This window comes from Panthera tigris, chromosome F3 (genome assembly GCF_018350195.1).
Source record: "Panthera tigris isolate Pti1 chromosome F3, P.tigris_Pti1_mat1.1, whole genome shotgun sequence".
Taxonomy (NCBI): domain Eukaryota; kingdom Metazoa; phylum Chordata; class Mammalia; order Carnivora; family Felidae; genus Panthera; species Panthera tigris.
In genome coordinates, this window is record NC_056678.1 from 28,138,880 (window position 1) to 28,159,723 (window position 20,844).

At 38.0% G+C, this 20,844-nt stretch overlaps 1 protein-coding gene across 2 annotated transcripts in view; it reads right to left on the reverse strand.

Annotated features, from left to right (window-relative positions):
- The window catches only part of CEP350 (centrosomal protein 350), a 150,930-nt gene that overhangs the window by 72,807 nt on the left and 57,279 nt on the right, over positions 1–20,844 (reverse strand). For both annotated transcript variants that reach the window (XM_042976344.1, XM_042976343.1), the window contains exons 14-21: positions 20,079–20,242; positions 15,528–15,714; positions 12,258–12,478; positions 11,525–11,688; positions 6,948–7,058; positions 6,117–6,257; positions 3,422–3,558; positions 2,489–2,611 (exon numbers count right to left, since the gene is read on the reverse strand). In XM_042976344.1, the coding sequence (XP_042832278.1) occupies positions 2,489–2,611; positions 3,422–3,558; positions 6,117–6,257; positions 6,948–7,058; positions 11,525–11,688; positions 12,258–12,478; positions 15,528–15,714; positions 20,079–20,242 (1,248 nt within the window). The remainder of the gene's footprint in view (positions 1–2,488; positions 2,612–3,421; positions 3,559–6,116; positions 6,258–6,947; positions 7,059–11,524; positions 11,689–12,257; positions 12,479–15,527; positions 15,715–20,078; positions 20,243–20,844) is intronic.

Here is a 20,844-nt window from a genome sequence, read left to right on the forward strand (position 1 = left end):
GTCCTCATTTGGATGGCTATGATAAAAAAGACGGGCACATGGGTGGCTCAGTTGGTGAAGTGTCTGACTTTGGCTCAGGTCATGATCTCATGGTTAGTGGGTTCGAGCCCCAAGTCAGGCTCTGTGCTGACAGCTCGGAGCTCAGAGCTCAGAGCTCAAAGCCTGCTTTGGATTCTGTGTCTCCATCTCTCTGCCCCTCCCCCACTCACGCTCTATCTCTCTCTGTCTCTCAAAAATGAATAAACATTAAAAAATTTTTTAAAAAGTATGTGTTTATATATACAATGGAATACTACTTGGCAATGAGAAAGAATGAAATCCTGCCATTTGCAGCAACGTGGATGGAATTGGAGGGTATTATGCTAAATGAAATAAGTCAGTCAGAAAAAAACAGATATCATATGTTTTCACTCTATGTGGAACTTGAGAAACTTAACAGAAGACCATGAGGGAAAGGAAGGGGAAAAAATTAGTTACGAACAGAGAGGGAGGGAGGCAAACCATAAGAGACCCTTAAATACAGAGAACAAACAGAGGGTTAATGGGGAGGGGAGATGGGGGGAGAGGGGAAAATGGGTCATGGGCATTGAGGAGGGCACTTGTTGGGATGAGCACTGGGTGTTGTATTTAAGTAATGAATCACAGGAATCTACCCCCAAAACCAAGAGCACACTGTATGTTAGCCAACTTGACAATAAATTTTATTTAAAAAGAAGGAGGAGGAGGAGGAGGAGGAGGAGGAGGAGGAGGGGAAGTGATTGCTAATGGATACAGGGCTTCTTCTGGGGGTGAAGAAAATGAAGGCCTCAAAGAACTTCTAGTCTAGTCCGTAACTGACAAATAAAGGAATGGGATATAGAAGGCAGCAGAGGCTGTAACAGTTACATTTGGAGTGCTATGGGAGAACACATAGAAGGCATTATCTAGAGCAGACTGATTCTTGGAGGGGCAGTAAAAGTAAACTCAATGAAATAGAGGAGAGAAGGTCTAGAAAACAGGTACATCATATGTAATGGTACAAAAGACAGAGAGAGCATGGTTCTTGTAGAGAATTAGAATAGAGTAGTTACAATTAGTGGAATATGAAAAAGGGGAAAATGCCAAGAGACAGGGCTGGCATGGACCAAAGCCGCAATAATAAAGGAACTTTCATGCTCTACTAAGTGGCTCTAAAGAAATACCGAAGGTTTCAAACAGGTGAATAGCAAATTGACTGCCGGGGCACCTGAATGGCTCAGCTGGTTAAGCGTCAGACTTCAGCTCAGGTCATAATCTTTCAGTTCATGAGTTTGACCCCCGCATCGGGCACTATGCTGACAGCACAGAGCCTGGAGCCTGCTTCAGATTCTGTGTCTCCCTCTCTCTCTGCTCCTCTCCTGCTCACGCTCTGTCTCTGTCTCTCTCTCTCAAAAATGAATAAACTTGAAAAAAAAAAGCAAATTGACTGCAAATTTTAGAAAAATCACCTAGTTACCATGTGGTTGTACAGAGACTGGGGAAAGGTAAGAGAACAGGGAAACCTATTAGGAATCCCCTGTAGTAACCCAGTGGACAGTGGACAGCCTAAATGAACAAAGTATCAGTGAAGCTTAAATGAAAATCATACAGCTCCAGAGATATAGCAGATACTTAATACCCAACAATAATGCTTTTTAGTCTCATGACTTTATTTTTTGGTATTATTTACTTTTGAGAGACAGAGAGCACAAGCAGGGGAGGGTCAGAGAGAGAGGGATACACAGAATCTGAAGCAGGCTTCAGGCTCTGAGCTGTCAGCACAGAGCCCGATGTGGGGCTAGAACCCACAAACTGTGAGAACATGACCTGAGCCGAAGTAGGACGCTTAACCAACTGAGCTACCCACGCACCCCTCATGACTTAATTTTTTTAACTGAGGTTTTACTTTGACAATGTGGGTATCCTACCTGGAGGAATGCTAGAAAAGTGGCTTTGAAAATCTTCTAACCCAAGGACAGAATTGAAAACTACAGATATTAATACCACGCAAGAACCAATGACTAAGTATTCGATCTTCTTTTATGATGATAAAAATTAGCAGATGCAGTAATGTCAAGAAATATGGATGTTAGCAAAGCAATGGACAATAAATATAGACCTTGGAGCCAGATAAACCAAGGTTCAATTCCTTGGTGTGCCACTATTTATGTGACCTTGGGTGAGTTTCTAACAGCTCCATGAGCCTCTGTTCCCTACTATAAAATGAGGGCAGTATCTGTTTTGGAAGGTGGTTAAAATTAAACGTAGGAAAAACAAACTTACATAGTGCTTGTACAACGCAGGCTCCCAAGGAATGGTAGTTACATTACTACAAAGAGCAACTATTTTATAAATCAGCTAATCAAATGGGGAAGTCCTAACTTTGAAGGGGAAAAAAACTATTTCATATAAAGAAATGAGATTAAAAGTAAAAAAGAAAAAGCAATGTCTAAGCCATTTATCAGATTTTACTAAATCATACTGTTTTTACCTTCGATCATGATTCTTATATCTTGATGACTCAGAATAACTATCATATGAAGGGGAATACTTCTGATGCTTTGAGTCAAGGGTCCCTTCTTTACTCTGGGAGAGTGAAACAGATGGACTTTTCCTACAAAGACAAAAAAACCTGATTAAATATTTGAAGCCTGTAATAAGAGAAGGGCTTTAAAAACCATTTAACATCAATACGAGATAAAATCTTGAATAAACAGAAATTCTGAAACAGCTATTACAAAGTATCTGAGAAAGGCATTCACGCATAGAAAATAGTATCTTCTGCTTTATGATAAACAAACACAAATCACCCCAGGTATCAATAAATATAAATAGCCTTAAAATTGATGAATCAGAGACGGTCAAAATGTGATGTGAAAAAAAAAAACCACACAAGCATGATCACATCACCCAGGCTGCCTAAAAATTCTCAAATGACTTTTCATTGCTCCTAGAATAAACTCCAAAATCCTCTGGGTCTGCGATGCCCTACCATACTCCGGTCCCTGCACTATCTCCTACCATTCTCCCCTTTGCTCTCTGCCTCCAGTCACATTAGTCTTCCCTCATTTTCTCTTCCTACCTTTGCGTGTACTGACCTGCCTATTCTTTCTCCTTTACATCACTCACTCCTTTTCACCCACTAGATCTCCCCATAACTTCACTTCCTCAGGAAAATCTTCTCTGATGTCCCTGCATCCCCAAGCTATTCAAATTCCTTTGTCACATATCTCAGGGACATATGTTCTTTTCTCTTGTAACACTTAACCTGTTTGTAAGTGTGACTTCACTTAAGTGAATATTTGATTACAATATCTATCTCCCCCCCAAACTGTATGCCTGTAACTATATTCCCAGTACGCACAACAGTGCCTGGGACATAGTAGACACTCATTGCACATTTGCCGAATGACTGAATATTAACCTATCTGCTTCAGCTCTGGTCCTCAGCTGTTTCACGAAGTCGGGAGCATGCTGCCGCTGGTGGTCATACAGCGTTGCTAGGGGAGCTCCTGAAGCAGTAATGGCATCTGAGATATGAGTCCGAGTCAACTCTGCCATCTAAATAAGAACACACACAAGGCAAAAGCAGACATTAAAAAATGGTAACATCACAGAAACTGAGAAGGAGCATAGTGTCTTTGAAAGGTCACTGGATTGAGGGGCGCCTGGGTGGCTCAGTCGGTTGAGCGTCCGACTTGGGCTCAGGTCATGATCTCACAGTTTGTGAGTTTGAGCCCCGCGTCAGACTCTGTGCTGACAGCTCAGAGCCTGGAGCCTGCTTCGGATTCCTTGTCTCTCTCTCTCTGCCCCTCGCCCGCTCACACTCTGTCTCTGTCTCTCCTTCAAAAATAAATAAACATTAAAAAAAAAAAAAAAAAAGAAAGGTCACTGGATTGAGAGCAAGTTAATTCTGTCATAATAGGTAAAGTGCCGTGGGCAAGTCATTTAGACTCTTTTAGTCTCAATAGCTTCCTTATAAAAACAAAGAGTTGGATGGAGCACATGATTTCCAAGGGTTCATCCAGTTACAGCACTATGAATTAAGACAAAATCTTCAAGTCATATAATAGGCCATAGTAAACCAAAAATTAAATCTTCCTTCAAGAATCAACTCAATTACTACTTCCTATCTGTTTTCTGACCTACAATGTCAAGTGTTTTCCCTATTATTAGGCACTTCTGCGAACGCTCCATGTATTACTCATCTGGTATTTATTCAGTCACTGCCTTGACAACTTGAAGCGTTTTTGAAATCTTTGTTAGTGTTGTCTAAAATTTTCTTAAAATAATTCAAACTTCTTTGCACAATCCCACTGTACCCAACACAGTAGGTTTGTGGCTTTTTAGTAACATCCACATGCAGCCAAAAATCCATGCATAACTTTTGACTTCCCCAGAATTGAACTAATAGTCTACTGTTGACTAGAAGCCTTACCACTAACATAAAGTTGATTCACACATATTTGGGACATTATATATATTATATACTACAGTGTATATATGTATAATTGGGTATATATGTATAATTCTTACAATAAAGTAAGCTAGAGGAAAGAAAATGTTATGAAGAAAATCCTAAGGAAGAAAAATTACATTTATAGTACCGTAAGGTATTTGTCAAAAAAATTTGCAGTTGACCTTTACAGTTCAAATGCATGTTTTTCAAGAGTCAACTGTATTCTTTCTTTTTTAAAGTTTATCTATTTATTGAGAGAGAGAGAGAGAGAGAGAGAGGAGGAGGAGGAGAAAGAAAGAGAGAGAGAGAGAGAGAGAGAGAGAGAGAGAGAGAGAGAGAATCCCAAGCAGGCTCCGCAACAGTGCAGAGCCTGACACAGGACTTCATCCCACCCACAAGATCATGACCTGAGCCAAAATTGAGAGTCAGACGCCTAACCCACTGGGTCAACCCGGCGCCCTAAGAGTCAGCTGTAATCTATTTCTTGATTACGGTGGCGTTTATAGGGATGGATAGATAGATAAAAAAGACACAGATATATATATAGATATGGTAGCTACATCTATTTGACAAATGTATCTTACATATGTATCAAAACTCATCAAAGAGTATACTTATAATGGATATATTTTATTATTAGTAAATTATACATCATAAAATCAGTATATATATTTGAAAGATTTTATTTTTGTATGTATGTATGTATTTGAGAGAGAAAGAGAGAGCAGGGGACAGGTAAAGGAAGAGGGAGAGAGAGAGGATCTTAAGCAGCCCCACGTCCAGCACGGAGCCTGACGCAGGGCTCCATCTCACTCCCATGAGATTGTGACCTGAACTGAAATCAAGAGTCAGACACTTAACCAAATGAGCCACCCATGCCTCATAAAGTCAATATATTTTTTAAAAGCTTACTCTAGGACAGACATTTAGAGTTTCTCCATCTTTTTTTCCAGCGTCTGTATCACTCACATGTATAATATACTACAATAAATGGTGCCTCTTTTTTTTTTTTTTTTTTTTAATTTTTTTTCAACGTTTTTTATTTTTATTTTTGGGACAGAGAGACAGAGCATGAATGGGGGAGGGGCAGAGAGAGAGGGAGACACAGAATCGGAAACAGGCTCCAGGCTCCGAGCCATCAGCCCAGAGCCTGATGCGGGGCTCGAACTCACGGACCGCGAGATCGCGACCTGGCTGAAGTCGGACGCTTAACCGACTGCGCCACCCAGGCGCCCCAAATGGTGCCTCTTAATTCAATAGTGTATGGCTCCCACTGAAAGTCACTGATTAAAAGTATGTATTTGCGGGGCACCTTGGTGGCTCAGTCGGTTGAGCATCTGACTTCGGCTCAGGTCATGATCTTGTGGTTCATGAGTTCGAGCCCCACGTCAGGCTTTGTGCTGACAGCTCGGAGCCTGGAGCCTGAAGCTTCGGATTCTGTGTCTCCCTCTCTCTCTCTCTGCCCCTCCCCTGCTTGCACTCTGTCTCTCTCTCTCTCTCTCTCAAAAGTAAACATTAAAAAAAATAATTTAAATAAATAAATAAAATAAATCTTTGAAAAAAAGAAAGTATGTATTTGCTAGATGTTAGAAACCCATTACGGTGACGACCAAATTTACTCAGCATGACTAAAAAGAAAAGGGCTCTCAATGGCTCTTACTTCACAGATTTGGCGAGCTGCATCTGTGGTGAGGCGAGCAGTCTCTGTTTGCTGAGCAGCTATTTTACAAGTTGCTTCCTGCAGGACTTCGGTGACTTCCCGCTGTGACTTGACCACCTGCTGTAATGATTCTGCATGGACCTGAAAATAAAAAGGAGCAAAAAGAGAGCTTATGTTATGTTATGTCACAGTCTCTCCCTACCCCAAATTAGCTTTAATTTGTAAAATTGTTTCATGGATCAAATGCCTTGTAAAATAAAACATTAGACTATTATCTGGGTTTCTTGTCTTAAAATCTAGAGTCTTAAAATCACTGCTGGAGTTTAATTTTTAACTCCAGTGTTCATGAGTTGAGGTTTCTTTAAACAAGTAACTGCAGGGCACCTGGGTGGCTCAGTCGGTTAAGTGGCCGACGTCGGCTCAGGTCATGATCTCTCGGTCCGTGAGTTCGAGCCCCGCGTCGGGCTCTGTGCTGACAGCTCGGAGCCTGGAGCCTGTTTCAGATTCTGTGTCTCCCTCTCTCTGACCCTCCCCCGTTCATGCCCTGTCTCTCTCTGTCTCAAAAATAAATAAATGTTAAAAAAGATTGTTTTTAAAACAAGTAACTGCTATGTACCTCAGTTGCCGCTTCTCTAAATTGGGGATAAATCCTGACTAATTTATTTCACAGGAATCAAATGACAGGAAATTACCCCATATGGCATAACGTATGAAAGCACTATTATTTACATCTTTTCTTTTATACTCCTATATAATTAAAAGAATACTAACACCATTTCAAAGATACAAATTTAGGTACAAATAACCGGTACCTGTTGCAAAAATAAGTACCTGAGCTGCTTTGTTTCGGGTTTCTTCTAATTGTCTCTGACACTCCAGAGCCTCTTGTTCAGCCTTCAATTTCAAAAGGGCCAAGTCTCTTTCATGGCGTTGCTGCTGCGCCTTCAAAATAAAAAAATGATCAACTATTAATTCTAAGACGCTAAACGATTTTAACACAATGACTATATAACACGTAATGCTATTTTCCTAACACAAATTTTTTGAAGCAACCAATGAGAGCTTAAAGGAAAGACAGCAAATAGGATGGACACAAATCATTTATCAAAGACTTAATGACCACCTACTATGTGTCAAATAATGTAGTAATATAAAAAATTTCCAAGGCACACAGGACTAAGAACTCATACTAAAAAGCTGGATTCAAAGCAAAATCGATAGTACCTCTTTTTTTTTTTTTTTTTAAACGTTTATTTATTTTTGAGACAGAGAGAGACAGAGCATGAACAGGGGAGGGGCAGAGAGAGAGGGAGACACAGAATCTGAAACAGGCTCCAGGCTCTGAGTGGTCAGCACAGAGCCCGACGCGGGGCTTGAACTCACAGACCGTGAGATCATGACCTGAGCCGAAGTCGGACGCTTAACCGACCAAGCCACCCAGGCGCCCCAGTACCTAACTCTTTAGAAGAGATTAAAATGTCCTATGTGTAAACATAAAGATAACACCTCACATCTCAGAATTTTATGATTCCTTTATTTTGGCTGTGAAGGAGCAGTTTCATAAAAATGTTGCCCCAAAGAAGGTCTCCTTCTCACCAGGACCCTTTGTTTCCATTATTCCATACAATGCTACCTATAAATTTATATTTTTTTCATTGGTTCTGGAATAGTGCTAAATGTAGGTTTTCTAAAGGTGGTGAGGTTGTATATAAAGTTAATCAATGCCCTGCACAAATACGAAAGCCCAGAATTATAATTATATTCATAAAATGGTAGAAAAACTCAGTGCTTTTTTGGATTCCTAGGTAAGCATGGCTCTGGGGTCATTTCTCCATTCCAGTGACATAACCACCATAGTTGTTATAAGTCCCTCCCCCTTCTCCTGAAGGGAACACTTGGAAATGTCTGGGAAATTTTTGCTGTCATGACTGGACAGTACTACTGTCATTTGTTGGGAGAGGTGCTGGAATGCTGAACTTCTTGCAAAGTATGGGACAATTCCACACAAAGAACACTCTTTAGATATTCGGGAAGGTAAAACTACAAAATAAAATCGGGAAAAAAAAACTATTTACAACAGCACCAAAAGACATAAAATATTTGGGAAGAAATTTAAAAATGTGTAAGATCTTGGGGCACCTGGGTGGCCCAGTAGGATAAGTGACCAACTCTTGATTTTGGCTCAAGTCATGATTTCGCAGTTCGTGAGTCTGAGCCCCACATCAGGCTCTGTGCTGATGGTGCAGAGCCTGCTTGGGATTCTCCCTCTCTCCTCTCTCTGCCCCTCCTATGTTCTCTCTCTCTCTCTCTCTCTCTCAAAATAAGTAAAATAAACTTTTAAAAACATTTTTTAAATGTGTAAGATCTTTACACTGAAAATTACATTGCTGAAATATTTTTAAAACCTAAGTAGACACAGATATCACATTCATGAATTAGAAAATGCCACTGTTAAGATATAAAGTCTTGAGAATGTAAGCTGGTGCAGCCACTCTGGAAAACAGTATAGAAGTTCCTCAGAAAACTAAAAATAGAACTACCCTACGGCCCAGCAATTGCACTACTAGGTATTTATCCAAGGGATACAGGTGTGCTGTTTCGAAAGGACACGTGCACCCCCATGTTTATAGCAGCACTATCAACAATAGCCCAAGTATGGAAAGAGCCCAAATGTCCATCAACAGATGAATGGATAAAGAAGATGTGGTATTGGTATACACACACACACACACACACATACACACACACATACACACACACACACACACACACACACACACACACACACACACAGGAGTATTACTCAGCAATCAAAAAGAATGGAATCTTGCCATTTGCAACTACGTGGATGGAACTGGAGGGTATTATGCTAAGTGAAATTAGGGCAAGACAAGTATCATATGACTTCACTCATAAGAGGACTTTAAGAGACAAAACAGATGAACATAAGGGAAGGGAAGCAAAAATCATATAAAAACAGGGAGGGGGACAAAACAAGAGGCTCTTAAATATGGGGAACAAACAGAGGGTTACTGGAGGAGGTGTGGGAGGGGGGACAGGCTAAATGGGTAAGGGGCACTAAGGCATCTACTCCTGAAATCATTGTTGCACTATATGCTAACTAATTTGGATGTAAATTAAAAAAATAAAATTAAATTAAACAAATTTTTTAATGTTATATAGCACACACAAAAAAAACAACTATAAAGTCTACCCCCAAATTGATCTGATTCTTTTTTTTTAATAATTTTTTTAAATAAGATTTCATAACTTGGGCATTACACTTAATTGAGATTTCTAGATTTTCTTGGAAATCATCTGTAGATTCAATGCCATTCAAATCAAAATTATACCACGCATTTTTTTTCCTTTCTTTTTTTTTTTTGTATAAACTGATAAAGTGATTCTAAAAGTTATGTAGAAATGTAAAAAAAAAAACCTAAAATGGCCAAAACCACCTTGAGAAAGAACAAAGTTGAAGTAATTACACTCTGATTTCATGACTCACTCTAAAGACATGTTAAAACAGTATGGTGCTGGAGTTAAGGATAGACAAACAGATCAATGGAAAAGGACAGAGTCCAGAAACAGATTGACACATAAGTGACTACTTAATTGTTGATAAAGGTGCCTAGGTAATTTAAGTCTTTTTAAGAAAATAGTGATGAAACAACTGAAAATCTACATGGAGGAAAAGATAAACTTTGGTCCCTTCTTCACACCCCATAATTAACTTGAGATGGTTCACACACTTAAATATAAAAGCCAAAACTATAACACTTTTTGGAAAAACATAAAAGAATATTTTTGTTACAGTACCTTAATATCTTAGGATAGGCAAAGATTTCTTAGAAAACAAAAGGGACTACCATAAAAGAAAAAAATTAAAAACTAGATTTCATTAAAACTAAAATATTCTGCACTTCAAAAGATACAGTTTAAAAATGAAAGGGCAAAAAAGAATTTTTTTTTTAATTAAAAGGCAAGCCAAGGACAGGGAAACAGTACTTGAAATATATCTGAAAAGGACCTGTGTCTAGAATATATAAAGAACTCCTACAACTCAACAACAACCTTATTATGAAATAGGCAAAAAATCTGAATATTCACAAAAGACAATGTGGGAATGGTCAATAAATACACAAAAAGATAATCAACCTATCAGTCATAAAAGAAACACAAATTAAAACCACAATGGGCCACTACTTCACTCTCACTAGGATGCCTAGAATAGCAAATGACAGCAAGGACAGGGAGCAACTGGGACTCTCACATGAGAGTCAGATGTTACAACTACTTTGGAAAACAGTATAACAGTTTCATACGAAGTTAAACATACACTTTTACTTGACCCAAGCAATTACGCTCCTGGGTATTAAAGCAAGAAAAATGAAAGCATATGTTGAATACAGAGTTGTAAAAAATATTCATAACAGGAATATTTATAATAGCCCCAAACTGGAAATAATACCAATGTACATCAACAGGAGGAGGGATAAACAAACTATATTACACTGATCAATGGAATATTACTCAGACAAAAATCAACACAAACAAAACAATGGATACTGCAAGGATGAATCTTAAAAACATTATGCCACATAAAATAAGCGAAACACAACAGAGTACAAAGTATATTTCCATTTATATGAAGTTTTAGACCAGGCAAAAATAAAACCACAGTGATTAGGAATCAGAACAGTAACTCTCTAGGAGAGAGGATTAACTAAAAAGGACCATGGGTGAACTTTCTGAAGTGAGAGAAGTATTCTATATTTTGATTAAGGTGGTGGTTATACTGATCAAAACCAATCGAACTATGGAACACTTAAAATCTGTATATTTTAGTATATTGTAAATACTAAGTTTTATTGTTTTTGTTTTTTTTTTAAAGATAACCAACAGAACTTTTATGTAGGAACACTACGTAGACCTTTATTAGATGTTTATTCGCTAAGGAAAAGTGCACATTATCCTGGCTTTACCAAATACCTGGATCTCAGAAACTTTTCTTTCTGGTACAAATAAAACATTAAAAGCAAAAACAGAAATAAAAGGTCATCTCTGACTTGTCAGTGAAAAAGACAATACTGAGACCTGTCCGATTAGCTGATGTTCACAGTCATTTTAAAAAGCAGAGAACAAGGAAAATAAAGGATTTGAGAGAGAATGAATTACTGTTTTGCTGCCAAATGTCAGATGTTTCATTTTCTTTTTAATACTCTGTGTGATAGTTTTCCCACAGTTATTTATAGGTGCTGTATGTCACGCTATTTTTTTCTACTTGGCAGGATAAAGTTTTGTGTGTTGCTGTTGTTACTGTTTTTGTCGTCTACCTCATCATTGAAACGATTTTAAATAGAAAAAGAAAAAACCCAGAAAGCTAAAGAAGAAAACTCCACAAATACCTTTATGATCTGAGCCAGAGACACGCTCTCCTGCTGAGCCAGCGATATGCCCCTAACTCTCTCCACATCTGAGAGCTGGCGCACGGACTCCTCAATGGCACTCAAGTAACTGAGTTCTGCCGCCATTCGATGCTGGAGGCCAGCAGGAGAAAAGCGCTTAGAACCTGGAAGGCATAATAACTGTCAAATGTAAAAAAGCTCACGTGAAACAACATCTCAGATTTCTGATATTCATTTCTTGTCTTAAGACCCAAAACGCGGGCGCCTGGGTGGCTGGGTCAGTTGAGCTGCAGACTCTTGATTTCAGCTCAGGTTGTGATCTCAGAGTTGTGGGATCGAGCCCCAGGTGGGGCTCCACACGGAGCATGGAGGCTACTTAGGGATTCTCTCTCTCACTCTCTGCGCCTCTCCCTGCCTCACGCTCTCTCTTTCTCACTCTAAAATTAAATTAATTAATTAATTAAGAGCCAAAAGAGTTTGTTTTCCATTGTGGGAAAAGACAGTGACTTATTAATAGTACAGTGTACATTTTTCAGGTGTGTTTGACTAATGCTGACAAAACGGGGAAAATCACCACTGCTGAATCTGTACTTCTTTTCCTGCATAGTTTTTAATACTTCAAAAAGTAATCACATTCACTTGAGATAACATTTCCCTACAGTTCGACTGAAAGAAAAAGGATTTTAAGGGAAAAAAATAGTACTTGAAATTACAACTACATGGATCTACTTGCCTGGTGCCGAGGCCATCTCTGAGGGCGTTCTGCTGGCAGGAGGGTTCATGTCAGTAAAAGGTGCATTAGGCTTAAATCCTGTCACAGATGGAGGCATTATTACCGAAGATTTAGATCTTTCCAATGAAGTTCCTGGAAGGTCAAACTGCAACAATTTCTGGGAACTTGGAGATAGGGGAGAAGTTGGAGTTTTCTGAGATCTTCCCTTGTCTGATGAGACACTAGAAGTTTTGTTTTATAAAGATGTTAGAGAAAGGAAAACTACTTCAAGAACCAGCTAAACATTTCATAAGAACAGCATGCATTACATTCTGTATCTAAACGCTAGCTTTTAAAGGCTGTGTGTGATTCAGGCTTTCAATCATTGAACACAGTCGCCATGTTGAGTGAATGACTAGGAGTAGGTCTCTAACTGCCAGATCTGCAGTGGTGAATGAGCAAGGCACAAACCCTGCCCAAAATAATAAAACAGAAAAGGAGTCTCAATTAAATTGGCACTTAACTCTTTCCTCCACAATGTACATATATAATAAATCACTTATTATAGTGGAGGCAAAACCTTCTAATATACTTAGACCTTGTACAGCAATAAAATTATAGCTATTTATAAAAGGTACAGTCAAGCCTATCTTATAAAAAATGTCTTAAAATATCTCTGAAAGAGAATAAAGTATAATTTTGTATTAAAAATCAAATGACAAAACTTCTCTTTTGTTATCTGTCTTAACCCAGAGCCACAGCAAAAAGTTACTTTCATATTAACCATATTTAAGTACTTTATATATATTCATTTGTTTCCATCTGCCTTTTAATGCTACAGTTCTTTCCTGAACTTTCTAATATGAAGTAATCCCTCAGAAGCAGTCTGACTGGAATAACTCTTAAGGTATTTATTTCAACAGAAGGCACAGCTCTAGTCCCTCTCTGAGAAATTTGGCTCATATTAAAGTTACTATTTCTCATAACAAGAAGATGTTGTCAAGCACTAAACATTTATTTATTGAATAAATTACTTAAGGTACTCCATAAAGCATGTTAGCCCAGTTAACATATTCCTAACACAGTAAAACAAGTTTACTTTTAGCTTTAATAAAACCAGGAGATAGTTTTCAAAGGTAGACATTTCTCCTACACCCAGCATATAAATATTTGAATTAAAGTAGTCTTAAGAGGCACTTCCTTGTTTACCGTGACCTTTAACTTACTATTCATGGTTTATAGAAATACTATTTCTAGTAGTCTGACAACTTCATTTATGGAACATAAAAAGAATTTTATTACTTCTGTCTAATAGATTTCCAAGAAAGAGTTACAACACAATATCAAAACCAAGTACTCTGCCTGAACCTCACCTTACAGTTTTATAAGCTGAATTTTTATTGCTCTGCCCAGAAGATTTACCTAGACTAGTATTTCCAAAACTATGCTTCCAGTGATACTAACAAGTTTCCCCAAAAATAAAAAGAACAGAAAGCTAAAGAGCTTGGGGACAGAGAGTGACTAAGCCAAATAAGCTAAGAAAAAAATGGGTGAAATAATTTTTTAAAAATCTGACACTTCTGGGGTGCCTGGGTGACTCAGTTCGTTGAGCGTCTGACTTTGGCTCAGGTCATGATCTCACGGTTCCTGAGTTAGAGCCACGCATAAGGCTCTCTGCTGTCAGCACAGAGCCCACTTCAGATCCTCTGTCCCCCTCTCTCTCTGCACCTCTCCTGCTCCCATTATCTCTCTCAAAAATAAACATTTTTTAAAAATCTGGACTCTTCATCAAAGCTTCAAATCATTTTATCCACTGTGAATCTCCATGGGGAGAACAGTTCTAGTCTATAGTATGGACCATTTATCAAACTTATTTGGCTATGGATTCTGTTTCAGAAATGTTTAACTTTACAGATTTTGGTAAATAAATCATCAGAATATCTCTAAAGAAAGGTAGTTTTCTGAATTCCAAAATCAATGAAAAAGAAATTAAAATTCTATTTTAAATACAGCAATGATGGTATTAACAATATAAGATATGTAGCATGAAAGCATTAAAAATGATTATCTGTATGTGACACTGCACTACTGTACTAGAAAAAGCATACAGTTAGTTTAAATTTCCAGAAGGACAAAATCAGTGCAATAGATAAAAAGCCATGTGAACAGGGGCACCTGGGTGGCTCAGTTGGTTGAGTGTGGATTCTTAATTTCAGCCCAGGTCATGATCTCAGAGTTGTGAGATTGAGCCCAGTGCCAGGCTCCACGCTGAGTGTGGAGTCTGTTTAAGATTCCACATTCTTGGGGTGCCTGGGTGGCTCAGTCAGTTAAGCATCCGACTTCGGCTCAGGTCATGATCTCGCGGTTTGTGGGTTCGAGCCCCACGTGGGGTTCTGTGCTGATAGCTCAGAGCCTGGAGCCTGCTTCGGATTCTGTGTCCCCCCCCTCTCTGCTCCTCCCCTGCTCATACTCTGTTCTCTCTGTCTCTTAAGAAACGTTAAAAAGAAAATTTTTTTTAAGAGTAAAAAAAAAAAAGATTCCCTCTCCCTCTGCCCCTCCCCTGCTCACACATGTCCACGTATCCACTCTTTCTCTCGAAAAAAAAAAAAAAAAGAAAAAGAAAAGTCATGTGGGCAAAGGAATAGAAACTGTACATGAAGAAATAACTGAAGGTCATTTGTAAGCAACACGTTAAATGTATACTATAGAATATTAAAAAGAAGAAAAAAAGAGTATGTAAGCCCTGTAATCAATAGAAGAGTGAGATTTCAAAATCTGCTTGAGTTATCAAGTAAGTTGAGCAGGAGAGAAAAGTTTGAGGAAGAAATAAACAATGAGACAAAAGGATGCTAAGTAGTTGTGTTAAAAGAGTGGAAGAACACAGATGAGAAGAATGTATGGACCAAGGGAATGAGATAGTTCGTGACAGCCTAGTGAAACACTTCAAGTAAAGTTAAGTTCTTGGGAGTTCATCTGCAGAGTAGCTGTGAGCTCGCAGAGTACCCTAAGGAGGGCAATTGCTTGGTCAAAGGATGAGTCAACATAACAACTGTGGCAATGGCATTTGGAATAGAAAGGTGGATTGTGCTAGAGAAAGAATACTCCCAAGAGAGGCTATAATAGTTTAGGTGAGAGATGACCATATATTAAAATATAAAGACTCAAACTATGAACCAAACCACAAAGGCTATTCAGAAAATACAGCAATTTATTGAATGGATTCTCTGAACATCAAAGATATTGTAACTTTAATTAAATATGAATTACAGGATAAAATACGTATTACTTTACCTCACAGAATGCCCAGAAAGATCCTCTAAAACGCTATCAGTGTCAAGAGTCTGCTCAAAGTCTTTAACAGAAACTTTGCTACTGGTCCCAGATTTCTTTCCTTGATGAGAGCCACGTTCTGAGCCAGAGTGTACTTTCTCCTCATCAAGAAGTGAGTTCTGAACATTTCCAGTGAGTGAATCCAGCCCTGTAAAGCAAATTTCTTATAAAGCTGATTCCCAATGTTAGAAGCTCCTGAGAAGTAACTGATACCTCGATTTCAACAAAGTAATAAAATGTACAGGTCAGAGTATTTAAAAACTGGCTTATTTTTAAAAGTTATTTTTCGGGGCGCCTGGGTGGCTCAGTCGGTTAAGTGTCCGACTTCAGCTCAGGTCACGATCTCGCGGTCCGTGAGTTCGAGCCCCGCGTCAGGCTCTGGGCTGATGGCTCGGAGCCTGGAGCCTGCTTCCGATTCTGTGTCTCCCTCTCTCTCTGCCCCTCCCCCGTTCATGTTCTGTCTCTCTCTGTCTCAAAAATAAATAAAAAACGTTAAAAAAATTAAAAAAAATAAAAAAAATAAAAGTTATTTTTCATATATAAAATAAAGTAGTCCATCCTTCTGCTTCCATTTAAGGAGACTGAAGTTTCTTCCATTGATATCCTCCACTTGCTGTTAAAAAACAAATTGTTCTTAAACCGAATGGTAAAAAAAGACAAGCATATTAAGCAAGAATGAAGTACTACCCTATCTCTATGAAAAAGTAACCAAGAAGAAGTTTTTCAAGGATAAAACCCAGGAGTGGGAGAAAAATGGTATCAAATGCCACTGAACTACACAACCATTTTGAAGAATTTATGACAAGAACCACAGACCAGATTCATAAAACTGGTCTTATTTTCTAACTCAGAATAATCTTACTTCTAGGAGTATCTTAAATAGATTATTGAAATAAACACAAATTATGCATGATATTCAATGTACAACTTTAAAATTTTTTAAATTTCAACCTAAACCTCCAACAACTGCAGAGCTGTCTAAATTACATAGATAATAGTAACTTGAACATTTAAATAACACTTTGTAATTTAAAATGCATTCCACATGTTACTTTATGGCTCTTGTAAACATGTTATGAACTGAATACCATCTGCTCAACTTACTAACGAGGTAACTAGAAATCTGTGAAGCTAAATAACTTGCCGGAGGATACGTGGTCAAAGACCAGAAATAGGACATAAACACAGGCCTCATGACTTTAAGTCCAGTGCATGTGATGTGTGTATCAACAGCAACATGGAGAAGTATTTGTTACATTTAAAAAAGCAGGGAAATGGGGCGCCTGGGTGGCTCAGTCGGTTAACCATCTGACTTTGGCTCCGGTCATGATCTCACAGTTCATGAGTTCGAGCCCTGCATCAGGCCCTGTGCTGACAGATCAGAGCCTAGAGCCTGCTTCTTCAGATTCTGTCTCTCTCTCTTTCTCTCTCCCCCTTCCCCTGCTGCACTCTCTCTCTCTCAAAAATAAATAAACATTAAAAAAAGGGGGAGGAGGAATAAGGGGAAAAATGAGGGGCACTCGGGTGGCTCGGCTGGTTAAGTGTCTTGACTTCGGCTCTGGTCATGATCTCAAGCTTCATGAGTTTGAGCCCCACATCAGGCCCTGTGTTGACAGCTCAGAGCCTGGAGCTTTCTTCAGATTCTGGGTCTCCCTCTCTCTCTGCCCCTACCCTGCTTGTGCGCACTCTCTCTCTCTCTCTCTCTCTCAAAAATAAACATTAATTAATTAATTAATTACATAAATACATAAATAAACAAATAAAAAGTGAAAACAACCATAGCATATGAAAAGTATTAAGCCCAACAAGCAATCAAAGAAATGCAAACCACCTCAAATAAGATGCCATTTCTTCATTATTAGATTAGCAAATATTTTTAAGCCCCGAGTGTTATTCAGTACATACAGAAAAGGATACTCATTGTTTTCATGGGAGTGCAAACTGATACATCCTTTCTGGAGGACAACTTAAAAATGCATAAAAATAATTTTTGTTCCCCTTTGACTCCAAAATTTCACCTCATTTGTGGTAATTCATTCTAGGATGCTATGTAAAGATGTGCACCATGAATTAGATACGCTGATCACATTATCACAAGGGGGGGCTAAAAACACACAAACGATCTAAGGAATTATCAATCAGAATGGACTCTATAATCTAAAACCTATTTATGATCCCTAGGCCAAAAGCAAGCTGCTAATACTGGGTATCTCTAATTTTTCCATAATAAAAATGAATTTCTTTTTTCATTTAAATTTATAAATTTAATTATAATTTAATTCATTCATTATTCTTTATTCATTAATTCTTTATTCTTTGAAAATAAGCACACGATTTAAAAATTGCTCTTGATTTCAACCAACTAGAAACTGTAATATTTGTCCCTACTTTAAAAGATTGCCAAATGAGAGTATATTTATATATTTTAAAGTTAAATTAAGATAAAAATATTTTCTTATGATTATCACTTTAATCTACCGAGGACTTTCAACCATTATTGAGGTTATTTTTGTGTGAGCAGGCAGACACTCTTTTTCACCACTAGATGGAGCATATACAACAAAAATTACACTGATTTTAGAACTTGGGTACACAGGAGAAACTAAGTTTTACATGATGCAGTATAAAGTACATTATATAGGGTTTGCTTGTTTTTAAACGCATTGTAAGAGGGGATCGGGGTAAATGAATTCCACAAAACACTACCTATATTTCATCTAGTTATATTTTAGATCATTTTTAAAAACTTATGAGTATTGCTTATACTCATATTTAATATATCATAATATTTTAAGTTGTATAGTATATTATAGTAGAAGGTAAGCTGGATTTGGGAGTCAGAAGTCATTATCCAGGCTTTACCAACAACTGGCTAGTAACCTTAGGTGAGACACTAAGAAAGCAGGAGCGCCTGTGTGGCTCAGTCGGTTATTTGTCCAACTCTTAATTTTGGCTCAGGTCTTGATCTCATGGTCATGAAATCAAGCCCCACATCGGGCACTGTGGTGTCAGGCTCTGTGCTGGGCATAGAGCCTACTCAAGATACTTTCTCTCTCCCTCTCCTTCTGCCCCTCTCCCGCACAAGCATGCACATGCATGTTCTCTCTCAAATAAATAAAAATAAAAACAAAACAAAACAATTGCAAAATAAAAGAACTGAGCAAGTTCAGCACATCCCAAAACGTGTCCAGCTGAATCCAAATGACCTAACATGTTGATGGAAGAAACGATTCTGTGAACAAATAAATTTGGAAAATACTTCATACTGCTACCTCAAGCCTCATCCTAAAATAAATAGCGCATGTTGGCATATTAAATGTGTTGATAAATCCTGTAGAAAAGAAGCTTACTTCACTCTAAAAGCATTCCCAAATTTATGGAACCATGGAGCTCTTTTATATCAGAACACTTCTGAAGCAGCCTATCTGACCGCATCAGTATTTCATAAAAAAAGACAGACACTGGCAAGTGTTGGTAAAATGATGTCTAATGTTCCCACCAAAAACTTTCAGAACAATCTATAAGAGAGTTATGCTAGCTAATGATTAAGAAATAATTTCTCCTAGTGCTCTCCTATTAGGGGTATAAAGTGGCATTAACTTTCTGAAGGGCTATTTGGCAAAATGTATCCAAATTCCTTTTTTTTTTTTTAAGCTTATTTATTTTTGGAGAGACAGAGAGAGAGAGAAAGAGAGAGAGAGAGTGCAAAAGCAAGCGAAGGGCAGAGAGAGGGAGAGACAGAATCCCAAGCAGGCTCTGCAATGTCAGTGCAAAAGCCCGATGCAGGGCTCAAACTCAGAAACTCTGAGATCATGACCTGAACAGAGATCAAGAGTTGGACACTAAACCAACTGAGCTACCCAGGCGCCGCAAAATATATCCAAGTTCTAAACATGACATACTCCTTGCCCCATTACCTCACTTCTAGGATTTTACCTTACGGGAAAGAACCAGATTAATGCATAAAAATACATTTATAAGGATATTCAATGCAGCAGTGTTCATAATGAAAAACAGAAATAGAGAATAACCTAAATGTCCAGGAACAGGAAATCTGCTAAATAAATTACAACATATTAAAACAATAAAACATTAGATAGTCATTACAAAGGGTGATCCATATTTACTGACAGAGAAAGGTATCTGTAACCCACTGACAGAACAAAACAGCATGTAAAAAAAATGTGATCCCATATATGTAACATCTCCTATTTACATATGCCTACAAATTGTCTGGAAGGAATCTTACTAAAAATCTTAACTTCTTTTACAACTATTCATCCATCTATAATCCTTGATTTTTTATCATTGCAAATGTATTCCTTTTGTATTAAACAAAGGATTTATAATGTTATATATCAAAAGGCATTGTTGTAATGACAAAAAAATATGAAAACTAATTATGTTTTATCACAAAGAAATGCATCTAACTTCTTATGGAATTAAATTATACCTTTAGATCGCTACCACAAAATGACAAGAGAAAACACTACCATGTAGAATTCCACTTACATTCTTTTTTTCCTTTCTTCCCTTTAGAAGACGCAGATGAGCGAGACGATGCAGCAGACTGGGCCCCTGACGAGCGCTGGGAGGTAATGTCCACAGAGGACAGGTCATAGGCAGATTTTCTGCTACAATGGTCCTCCTGAAGGCCCACACTGCCAGCTGCGATACTGCCAAAGAACAAGCGACAGTGGTTAAAGAATGACTAAAAAACCCTAAAACCACTAAAACTGTAGATATTTTAAAATCTATTAATCACAAGGAGAATATAACCATAATCAAAGATAACCTTCCACTTTCCTGTTTTGGTTTCTTACTACCATAAGTTTAGATTGTTCCCTGTGGCTTAACTTATTACTGAAAAAAATCTAAGGGAGTTATCTACTGAAGTGAAACCAATAAAAATGGATAATTCAGACACTTAAAAGTAAAAATACAGGGGTGCCTAGGTGGCTCAGTCAGTTGAGCGTCCAACTCTTCGTTTTGGCTTAGGTCATGATCTCATGGTTTGTGGGATCGAGTCTTGCACTGGGTTCCCCACTGACAGCATGGAGCCTGCTTGGAATTCTCTCCCTCTCTTTGTCCTTCCCCCACTCGCATGTGCTCTCTTTCTCTAAGTAAATAAACTTTAAAAGTAATTTAATCTTTTCTTTAGAGTTCAAAATTTAAAACTAGACTTTGCCCACTTTAATTTTAGTAATACTTACTTCCATTAGTCTAACCAGATAGAACTAATTTTCAAAACATCATCCAATAATTTTATATGGATTAC